We start from the raw sequence: 12756 nt of genomic DNA on the forward strand, positions 1-12756 counted from the left end.
CGTACAGTACAGCATACAGTACATGCGCAGTCAAGTGAAAGTGTGTTTATGCGCATCCTGTGTGATTGTTGTTTTTTGCAGTGTTTGAAACTTTTTTTTGCGTTTTTCCTTGCAATGACATTACGATAGGCATAAAATGTTTGCGATAATTGAAAAATTGGTCATTAAAACTAAATTACGAATAATCGAAACTACGATATGCGAACTTCCGGTTAGCGAGGACTTACTGTATATATATATATATATATATATATATATATATATATATATATATATATATATATATATATATATATATATATATATATATATATTGTTGCGGTATTCGCGCCCGCCGGCGTGCTGACGGCCACGTAACTCGAATCGCGGCACGTCGCCCACCGGACGGACAATCCAGTCGTGACCCTCTCGGACTAACGCCGGGAACCAGTCACGGGTGGACCTTTCGGTCTCACCGCGATCGAGCCAATCAGCCCCCGCGTGGGATAGGGTTGCTCGCCAAATTCGACCTACCTAAGTACCCACGCGGAGGGTAGACCGGGCAATCGCACCTCGCCGCAGGTCGACTTCGGACACGGGCCACTTAAGCGACCCGTTCCGTACTATCAGAATAACCGAGCGGTGTTATCGTCGACCTCGACGGTTCGATTAATTATCGGGCGTATTCAGCCCACTACCAACCCTTTACGTGAAGCAAGATGGGGATTCAATAGAGGAAAAGACGAAGCGAAGCGGGAAACAGTTCAACACAAAGCACATTTATTCGCAGCACACGGGAGCACACATATACAATTCCACCAAATGCACACAGAAAAGACACAATGTAATTTACACAAAAAGCAAATGTAAAAGCGAAAACACAATGCAGAGCTAATACCGACTACCGAGCACACGGCAACACTTATACAATTCTACTTCACAGACGGCGCCGACAACACATACCCAAAACCAAGGAAAAGAATACCCTCAAGGATGAGGCGGGCCTGAGGCCGAGACCGGGTCGCGCCTACCCGTCTGGTGATGAGACGCGGAGCGGCGATGGCGCCTCAACTCCGCGGGCCTCGCGGACAGTGTCTGGTAGGGGGTGGGAAAGGGGCCCCCTTGGTCGCACTATCTCAGCACGGGGGGAAACAGGAGGGGGTTGCTGATGCTCGGGGTATAGAGGATTTTTATTATCCCGCGACGAGCGTCTCCACCTCGGCCAGGTCGCGCTGTCGGCCTCCCTGGGGTGCAGCTCCCGACGCGAGCACCCCCTCGTCTGGTGTCGCTGCCTTTCCACAGCTCCGTCCCCTCCGTTCCGACTCCAACGCACACGACTATCAGCTCCTTCCTGCCAACTCCACCGCCCGCGAAGTCTTGACTCTCTGTTTCCGACTCTCCTACTCTCCTACTCTCCGCCTCTGGACTCTCGACTCCCTGGACTCTTTGGACTGACGAACACGGTCCTTTTATCAGCCCCGTAGCTTCGCCCTCTCATCTTTGACCCCCTCCCTTCGACCTTTCACCTCGCTCCCCATTGGCCCGAGAAAAAGTGGGCGTGAAGGCTTTTTGATCCATAAATTTGCAAATATCGATCGCCCTGGGGGCGGGGCCAATTCGCCCCTCGCTCACCGATTGGACGGCAAAAAGTGGGCGTGTGTCGTTTTTGATCCGTTTTTGAAGCACAAAATCCGTGATTTTGTACACGCTGTTCGGCGCGCGCCCTGCACGAGTCCAACACCGGTACCCACAGCGGGGCAAGAACGGTGGCGATGCGACGGTTGCGAGGTGTGACGGGAAGGTCGTGGCGGTTGTGGTGAAGCGGCGTTGTGGTTGGTGGTTGATGTTGTGGTTGTGGTGGTAATCATGGCGGTTGGTCCAAAATAAAGATAGCAAAAGAAAACGGCTATCCTGAAGAGTCGCAGCACGCATAAATGACATGTATTCCCACGAGACAACGGGTTTGGGCCTAACTACACATGTACTTACCGAGATACCTCACCTAAGGGACCTGAATGGTGGTTTGCGAATTTGGTAACCACAACAATATATTATATATGTACATCGAAACATGTGGAATGTGATGAGCACTCCCCCAATCTCCCTTGGACATAGTCCTACACCAAAGCATCACCTCCATCCCAGAGGCCTCAGCCTGGTGACTCTGTCAAACAGACAAAGATTACATGATTAACATCAGTTAAACAACAAACGGAGCTGCCTATCCAGATTTGGGGCTTGTTCGTTATTTTGGGCTTCATTAGGACGGCATACTGATTAAATATCTAATCAATGATGACCACATTCATTGTTTAAACATCAGATGTGCCTCCTGACTGTTTTTTTGTGAGCATCGCCATGGATTATGTCTCACACAATGAAACTGCATAATCCACAAAGAACAACCATCCATCTGCCACCCAGAGGATTGTTCCCACTCGTGCAAACCATTCAACCAGAAGGCACGTGATGTGATCAGAGAATCGAAACTTGTGGAGTGTGACGAGTAATATATATATATATATATATATATATATATATATATATATATATATATATATATATATATATATATATATATATATATATATATATATATATATATATATATATATATATATATATCTCAGAGTTGTGGAAGAGTGATGACAAAACTAGGTGGATGAGTTTGTTTGGTTCAGATCCAGACCATCAGTCAGATACAAAATGTAAACTGTTCAGCCTGCGGAGGTATGCGCTCCACCAAATGCCATTCAACCTTGTTGTTTTGCCAAGTGTCACTCTATGAGTGATTTTCATTTGTTTGTTTGTTTGTCCGCACAGAACTTTCGTGTTTTTCTCCACAACCGCTTGTCGGATTGAGATGGAATTTTCACCACAGGAGTGAATACTCATGTAGAATGTTTTAATTATAATTACTAGTACATGCCCGTAGATGCGTGGTCGTACGTGCAAACCCTCCCCCCCCCCCGCAAAAAACTCAAACCGCGTGAAAGAAACAACAACCACACAAGCCTTTCCTTCGCTTTCACATGCCCGTACGTGCGTGGCTGTACGTGCAAAAAAAAATTAAAAAAATAAAATAAATATATATATGTATATATATATATATATATATATATATATATATATATATATATATATATACTTTAAAACCGCTTGCCAGAAACAACAAACACACAGGCCGTTCCTTCGCTCTCGCGTGCCCATATGTGCGTGGCCGTACATGCAAAAAAAAAACAACACTTTCAAACAACCACACAGGCCATTCCTTCGCTCTCATAAACGACGACTGGATTGGGGCATTGTGTTTATCTATAAATGCGGATAAGAAATCGAGAAATTATTAGAATACAGTCAGTCATCACTATCCAAAAGTAGTGCGTGCCCGTACGGAATGTTCACATCATTCTACGAATTATCGCTTGCATTGAAGTAACAACTGCTGTGATACTTACACACAGAGTTAATTAAAATCAAGTTTACCTCCCTGTCTTTGCTTGCCATGACATCTGCTGCCATTTACCATTGGTACTCCTACCCCACGGTAACTAAGGTACTGATCGATCCCCATCGTAACCAGCATGGCACGTGACGTCAACGTCGGCCGGCCGTGCACCGGCCTACGCAGCCACGCCCACGCAGCAACGAGTCCTCTGATTGGTAACTAAATGGCACATCGGCCACGCCTACACAGCACGTGTCCTGTCATTGGTTGGTAAATAAATGGCCATAACTTGGAAATCACTTGTCCGATTAATATCAAATCTTGAAAAGGCACATACTCAGGTCCCCAGCAATATAGCTGGCAAGTTTCAATTAGATCGGACCAGTGGTTGTCAGGAAACAGCGGTCACAGACACACAGACACACAGACACACACACAGACACACACAGACACAGACACACACAGACACAGACACACACAGACACAGACACACACAGACACAGACACACACAGACACAGACACACACAGACACAGACACACACAGACACAGACACACACAGACACAGACACACACAGACACAGACACACACAGACACAGACACAGACACACACAGACACACACAGACACAGACACACACAGACACAGACACACACAGACACAGACACACACAGACACAGACACACACAGACACAGACACACACAGACACAGACACACACAGAGACAGACACACGCAGCCACAGAACCACACAGACACAGACACACACAGACACACACAGACACAGACACAGACACACACAGACACAGACACACACAGACACAGACACAGACACAGACACACACAGACACAGACACACACAGACACAGACACACACAGACACACACAGACACAGACACACACAGACACAGACACACACAGACACAGACACAGACACAGACACAGACACAGACACAGACACAGACACAGACACAGACACAGACACAGACACAGACACAGACACAGACACAGACACAGACACAGACACAGACACACACACAGACACACACACAGACACAGACACAGACACAGACACACACACAGACACACACACAGACACACACACAGACACACACACAGACACACACACAGACACACACACAGACACACACACAGACACACACACAGACACACACACACACAGACACACACACAGACACAGACACACACATTGCTGGAATTATAGAAAGATGAAATAAGGTCAATGAGATGAAATGAGAAATAAGGTCAATGATAGCCTGGTGTTGGCGCAGTGGTTAGGGCAGCGGCTTGGCATCCAAAAGGTCCTGAGTTCAAGCCCCGTTGGTCCACTGAATTAATACTCCAGGGGGTTGACTCAGCCTGTCATCCTTCGGAGGTCGGCGACATGAGTACCAGTGTACTGGGCTGGTGTATACCCCGGTTAAAATAGGTATACCATATCCCTGTGTCGTAAGAGGCGACCAGGGTTGCGTCAGGAAGGGCATCCGGCGTAAAACATGTGCCAAATCACTATGCGGATCATACGGATGATCCGCTGTGGCGACCCCTAATGGGAGCAGCCGAAAGAAGAAGAAGAAGAAATAAGGTCAATGAGATGACAAATGAAGGGGTTGAATGCAGACTGCAGAGCAATGAGTAAAGAAACACGTCGTTGTGAATCATTTTTACCACCAAATTGAGATGTATTTCGTTGGCAAGCATGCTGAGTGGAGCTGAATTCCTTAACACTTCCAAAGGCCACAGCGTTTTGACAATTGGAAAAAAAAAAGTTGTGCACTTTTTTTGATAAATTAATTTTGGAACAATTTTTCTTCAATAAATAAATAATAATAAAAATCGTCTCCATGTACACACCTTTATCTCGTTAGCACCTCTTCATAAACAACATCGCTGAGGAAACGGCGCTTCTTCTTTGTTTCCTCGTCCAGGGCAAGAATACGGAGGCTGCTGGATCTGTCAACGTTTTGATAAATCATTAGTTTTAACCAATTATTCAATTAGCGCCAACGTATTTTGCCTTTTCACAAGGAAAAACACAAAGAGAAGAGAAGAGGAGAGGAGAGGAGAGAGAAGAGGAGAGAAGAGAAAAATCCCATAATGGCGAACACGGCTGAGTTTCCCTTCCCCATCGACCGCGGCTACGCAGCAACGCTTCCTGTCATTGGTTGATAAAAAATGGCCGCAGCAGCGGTTCCTGTCATTGGTTGGTAAATAAATGGCCATAACTTGGGAAGCACTCGTCCGATTAATATCAAACCTTGAAAAGGCACATCCTCAGGTCCCCACCTATATATCTGGCAAGTTTCAATTAGATCGGACCAGTGGTTGTCGAGAAACGGCGGTCACACACACACACACACACACACACACACACACACACACACACACACACACACACACACACACACACACACACACACACACACACACACACACAGACACACACACATTGCTGGAATTATAGATAGATGACATTATAGTGTTCACGGGGTGAAGCAGGAATGTTGGAAAAACAGAAAAACTTTTGACCTCTGCATTTCTGAAACCACACCAGGGGAAAAATTTAAACTTGGCACATGGCAAGTACTCCTCATGGGGAATAAGTGTGATTTAAAAAAAATAACATCATAGGTGTCTTTGTTATGACGTCATAATTACATATATAGAACGCTACATCCGATCAGTATGAAAAATGTTGAGGGTCATCTTGGGATAAATTGGTCCACAGAAATAAAAAAAATGATGACGTCATCCCTCACATGATTCGGCAGCCACATTTTTAAAATATTATATATATATATATATATATATATATTGTTATGTTATTTATATATATATATATATATATATATATATATATATATATATATATATATATATATATATATATATATATATATATATATATATGGAGCCTGGTGTTGGCGCAGTGGTTAGGGCAGCGGCTTGGGATCCAAAAGGTCCTGAGTTCAAACCCCGTTTGGCCACTGAATTAATACACCAGGGGGTTGACTCAGCCTGTCATCCTTCCGAGGTCGGCAAAATGAGTACCAGTATACTGGGCCGGTGTATACCCCGGTTAAAATAGGTGTACCATATCCCTGTGTCGTAAGAGGCGACCAGGGTTGCGTCAGGAAGGGCATCCGGCGTAAAACATGTGCCAAATCACTATGCGGATCATACGGATGATCCGCTGTGGCGACCCCTAATGGGAGCAGCCGAAAGAAGAAGAAGAAGAAATAAGGTCAATGAGATGACAAATGAAGGGGTTGAATGCAGACTGCAGAGCAATGAGTAAAGAAACACGTCGTTTTGAATCATTTTTACCACCAAATTGAGATGTATTTCGTTGGCAAGCATGCTGAGTGGAGCTGAATTCCTTAACACTTCCAAAGGCCACAGCGTTTTGACAATTGGAAAAAAAAAAGTTGTGCACTTTTTTTGATAAATTAATTTTGGAACAATTTTTCTTCAATAAATAAATAATAATAAAAATCGTCTCCATGTACACACCTTTATCTCGTTAGCACCTCTTCATAAACAACATCGCTGAGGAAACGGCGCTTCTTCTTTGTTTCCTCGTCCAGGGCAAGAATACGGAGGCTGCTGGATCTGTCAACGTTTTGATAAATCATTAGTTTTAACCAATTATTCAATTAGCGCCAACGTATTTTGCCTTTTCACAAGGAAAAACACAAAGAGAAGAGAAGAGAAGAGGAGAGGAGAGGAGAGAGAAGAGGAGAGAAGAGAAAAATCCCGTAATGGCGAACACGGCTGAGTTTCCCTTCCCCATCGACCGCGGCTACGCAGCAACGCTTCCTGTCATTGGTTGATAAAAAATGGCCGCAGCAACGGTTCCTGTCATTGGTTGGTAAATAAATGGCCATAACTTGGGAAGCACTCGTCCGATTAATATCAAACCTTGAAAAGGCACATCCTCAGGTCCCCACCTATATATCTGGCAAGTTTCAATTAGATCGGACCAGTGGTTGTCGAGAAACGGCGGTCACACACACACACACACACACACACACACACACACACACACACACACACACACACACACACACACACACACACACACACACACACACACACACACACACACACACAGACACACACACATTGCTGGAATTATAGATAGATGACATTATAGTGTTCACGGGGTGAAGCAGGAATGTTGGAAAAACAGAAAAACTTTTGACCTCTGTATTTCTGAAACCACACCAGGGGAAAAATTTAAACTTGGCACATGGCAAGTACTCCTCATGGGGAATAAGTGTGATTTAAAAAAATAACATCATAGGTGTCTTTGTTATGACGTCATAATTACATATATAGAACGCTACATCCGATCAGTATGAAAAATTTTGAGGGTCATCTTGGGATAAATTGGTCCACAGAAATAAAAAAAATGATGACGTCATCCCTCACATGATTCGGCAGCCACATTTTTAAAATATTATATATATATATATATATATATATATATTGTTATGTTATATATATATATATATATATATACATATATATATATATATATGGAGCCTGGTGTTGGCGCAGTGGTTAGGGCAGCGGCTTGGGATCCAAAAGGTCCTGAGTTCAAACCCCGTTTGGCCACTGAATTAATACACCAGGGGGTTGACTCAGCCTGTCATCCTTTCGAGGTCGGCGAAATGAGTACCAGTATACTGGGCCGGTGTATACCCCGGTTAAAATAGGTGTACCATATCCCTGTGTCGTAAGAGGCGACCAGGGTTGCGTCAGGAAGGGCATCCGGCGTAAAACATGTGCCAAATCACTATGCGGATCATACGGATGATCCGCTGTGGCGACCCCGAACGGGAGCAGCCGAAAGAAGAAGAAGATATATTGTTATGGTTGTGGAAATTCGCATTACACCATAAAGAGTCCTCAGGTGAGATATCTCGATAAGTCCATGTGTAGTTAGCCCACATCTGTTGTATAGAGGGAATTTATGTGATCCATTCGGGCTGTGATCCTTCAGTTAGTCGTTTGTTTTCTCTATTATTAATTTGAACAAGAACAAAACAAACCAACAATGATGCTTGTGGGTTTTTCCCACCATTTTCCCCCCGCTTGGTGTGAATGAAGGGGGGAGGGCAGCTCGCCGCCGATTGGTGGATGAACAGCGTGAGGCGGTCGGGGTGAGGGAACGCCCCTTTTCGGGAACCTTCTCGAAGGAAGGTGGAGCCAAAAACGGGGCGGGCGAAGGGCTGAGCCGGCTCCTACAAAAGGGACGAACGAGTTGGTCTTCAGTTGGGTTGGTTCGGATTTAGTTGGGTTGGTTCGGAGTTCAGTTTTGGTTGGTTCGGAGTTGGTTTGAGTTCGGACTGAGCCTTCTGGTTCTTCGCGAGCTCGTTGTTCCTGCCCTGTTCTGCAATCCTCGCGCGAGCCCTGGGACCCCGTGCGCGAGCGCGGGAAGTAGCGCCGAACGAGCCCCGTCCGTTCCCCCAAAAACCCCGTCCGAGGTGTCGGGCGGACGACGCGAGCTACGCGCGGGACGAGCTCGATGCGCCACGCCAGGAGGATACAAAGGAGGGACTCGAGGCTGCGGTCCCCCAAGGCTGGACGACGCGCCCAGGGAAGTCGCGACTTCCTTTTCTTTTGGGGTTTTGTGTAAATGTCTGTGGGTGGCGCCAGTCCGTGAAGTAGAAACTGTGTAAGTGTTGCCGTGTGTAAATAATTCCCTTTTATTCGGTTTTAACTCTTTCTTTGCTTTTGTTGCATCTTGACTGTATGGCTGTATATACGTGCTTGCTTTGTGTCTGTGTGTGTGTAAATAAGTGCATTGTGTGAACTGTTTTCCCGTTTCGCTTCGTCTTTTCCTTTTATTGAATCTCCATCTTGCATCACGTAAGGGATTGATAGTGGGTTTGAAACGCCCGGTAATTAATCGGAACCGTCAAGGCCGACGATAACTCTGCTCGGTTATCCCTGTAATACGGAATGAACCGCTTAAGCGGTTCGTGTCCGGAGTCGGCCTGTGGCGTGGTACGATTGCTCGGTCGACCACTCGCGCAGGTACTTAGGTAGGTCGAATTTGGCGAGCAACCCTATCCTGCGCGGGTGGGCAATTGGCAGGATCGTGGTGAGGTTAAACCCCCACCCTATACTGGCTCCGGGTGGTAGTATCCGGAGGGTCATGACTGAATTGTCCGTTCCGGTGGGCGAGGCGGCTGCCATTCGAGTCAAGCGGCCGATCGCACGTCGGCGGGCGCGAATTCACAACAATATATAACCTTCAAAAATCTTCTCTGAAATGGCTGAACAGATCGATATGAAGCTTTACACGTATTTGATTAACTCGTATCTGAGTGATTTACACGACTGCCTATCCAAGAGCAACAAAACGTTCACACATATGATGGTAAAGGTCACATGGTTTGGCAGCCATATTGGACTAAGCAAAAATCTTTTTAAAAAATCATTTCTTTTGAATTGCTTCATCTATCGAAGTGGAACTTTGCAATAATGATCTCGTACTGAAACGGAATATCGGATTCAAATTTCAACCTGATCGGACACATGGTCTGGCAGTCAGAATTATTTCATTTTTATGATCTGGGTTCTTTTTTTTTATTTTTATTTTTGAATAAGGCTCACTTGGCTGCACCAGGATTGGTTTGAGGGTCTTGGAGTAACATCTGAAACCCAAATCCTATCCAACTTCCTCCTCATGACTCCATCTTTTATCTTTGCTTGTTCAGGTTCCTTCTGATTATTCCAATGCAGGACTGTACCTATTTGGTCTTCCATGTGATGTCATTTGAATTTATTTTAATCCCATTCTAAATTCAATTGAATAATAGTAAACGTCATGGGTCAGGGTCAAGTCTCCGTTCAAAGTGGGGCTGCATCAAAGCTGGACGTCTTCATCCCCAGTCATCACTGCCACCAGCTGTTATAAAGTGATAGTTCTAGTTATGTCTATTATTAATTACAAAACACATCGGTACAAAAGCACCACACAAAAAAGTCCTGGCAAGGGTTTGCAATCTCAGATTGCTCTTTTTCTTGTTTACTCTTTACTCACAATGTCAGTTTGCCCTAATTTAATCTATCATCCCAAGTTGTATCAAGCTCAAATACACATTTTTACATTATATCATTTACATTTATTGCATGCTATAGGAATTTTGAAAATAATTTGGAAGAAATGTTTTATCCCACTCTCCCATCCCCCAAACACTACACCACCTTCCCCAAGATTACTCGTTTTTTTTATTGTGGAGCGACAAAACACCATTTTTTTTTATTTACTCATAACTTGTTTTTTATGGGGTCTAAGGTTTATGAGGGAGCTTGTACATTTATTACATTTCAGACAAAGCAGACATTCAAACATATAATAAGTGCCCATATACATGAATCACAAGATTTTCGTATCTGGATTGGCTCAACTCACTGAATTTCTGTATTTCAATGTGGTCACTGCAGTTTTCAATGCTGGCCTCAACTGGAATTGCTGCAAATGTTTTGTTTTTGTGTGCAGTGGAGAAAAACTCTGCCACCTCATTTTCTTTCATGGTCGTGCCTTTGTCTTCAAGTGACTCTTCCGTCTCTGTCTTGGCTCGAGTATTTGGCTCTGATGTACACGACGCTGTGGAGAAGGACTTGAGAGTAATGGTATGAATTATTCATCGGTTTTCTTCTTTACATCTCACATGATCACACAAGATATATTTACAGAGTGGCCTGAAAGTCGCATTCCCCCTGCTAAATTTCTCGCACCTCCCTTCCTCCCACCTTCCTGCTCCGCCCTTTCTCATCGTGTTATTCAGCATTACTGACTCACTGATCCGGGAGTCGGTAGGAAGCAGGATAGCATGGCGGACACAAGTTGTTATAGTGTCAAAGAGTGGTTGTTTGCTTGTGTTTGTGTGCATGAAATGTCAAACACAGGCAAAACGAGAACAGCACTCGGTAGAGCACATACCTCCACCAGGCTGATTAGTTTACGTTTGTATCCCATTGATAGGCCAGATCTGGATCCAGACCTGAACCAAAATCTAATTGGCCTTGTTCTCATCACCGATCTAACTCATCCACCTAGTTTTGTCATAACTCGTCCACCACTTTTTGAAATATCATGCTCTATATTGTTTTTGGCCATATATTCAACAAGGGTGAAGAATCACTTAAAATTTTCTAGTATCCCGATCTGGATCTTCAGCAAATTTTTATCAATTCATCATTGTCACACACCCAACCTATCCACCAAATTTTGTCCAAATCCATCCACAACCTTTACATGGATTGGTGCTTTGCATCATGCAATGTTTTGTTTTACACCTTCCCGACTGCCCTGTCTCAGAGAATAGTGTTATTTTCGGGTGAATGTGCCATCTATTGAAGGTCACTGGCATGAAATGTGATTTTCCATTGAAATTGGAGCATCATCCTCCATACGTGATGATATAGTCAGGAATGACCTCCAGACATTTGTTTGGTCAATATTTTTGATGGACTGGTAAACGACGTATTTTGTGAGCATATGATAAAAAACTGGCTGGTGCCACAACTTGTGACTGCGGGAATAGCTTCGAGTGTCTGGTTTCAACAAGATGGCGCACCTGCATATTTTGAGTTGCATGTTCAGGACTATGTCGATGAAATGCTCCCTTGGTGATGGATTGTATGTGGATGACCATCATTACTAGCTCCTCTACCATAGCCACCACATAGTTCAATTCTCACGACTCCAGCCAACTCTTTGTGGGGTTTCATCAAGGAGAAAGTGTCAACTAACCAGTACAGACCACTTGAAGAATTGTGCGCTGCAGTCGTGGCTTCGTTCACAATGGTGACTCCACAAATGCTACACAATGTGTCTCATCTCAGAGGACTTGGCGAATAATTCAGTGGTGCAAGGAGAATGATGGAGTGAATGCAGTTTCAATGCCTGATTTATTATTGTATTTATGGTACTCCACAATACATCCTGTATATTAAAAGAGTTTAAGTAGGGTTGGGTAAATTTGATTGAAATTTTGTGCATAGCATTTTCTATGGCCGTTTTCCATGCTGAATCCGAATCCAGTCAAAATTTTTTTTTTTACCTTCGATGACATTTAACCCCTGGAACCTTAATTTATTCAAAATGGCGGCCAAAATTGACCTTTTTCCATGTTTTCCTTCTCTAATGTGACTAATAAGGCTTGTAATATATCATTTCATATGTTTTCCAGGTCAAGGAATACGCTAATCACATTTTCAATTTGATTGGATGTTGCATAGGACCGAAATCAAGTAATTTAGGGCCGACTCAGCATTCATGGAGATGACA

General features: G+C 44.3%; 1 protein-coding gene across 1 annotated transcript in view; it reads left to right on the forward strand.

Moving 5' to 3' along the window:
* The window catches only part of LOC147019826 (complement C3), a 271920-nt gene that overhangs the window by 133901 nt on the left and 125263 nt on the right, over positions 1 to 12756 (forward strand). Inside the window, exon 23 of the mRNA XM_085894593.1 lies at positions 10963 to 11096. Coding sequence (XP_085750719.1) covers positions 10963 to 11096 — 134 coding nt within the window. The remainder of the gene's footprint in view (positions 1 to 10962; positions 11097 to 12756) is intronic.

Source organism: Eptatretus burgeri, chromosome 9 (genome assembly GCF_056783735.1).
Source record: "Eptatretus burgeri isolate ZD-2024b chromosome 9, Ebu_testis_v1, whole genome shotgun sequence".
Classification (NCBI taxonomy): domain Eukaryota; kingdom Metazoa; phylum Chordata; class Myxini; order Myxiniformes; family Myxinidae; genus Eptatretus; species Eptatretus burgeri.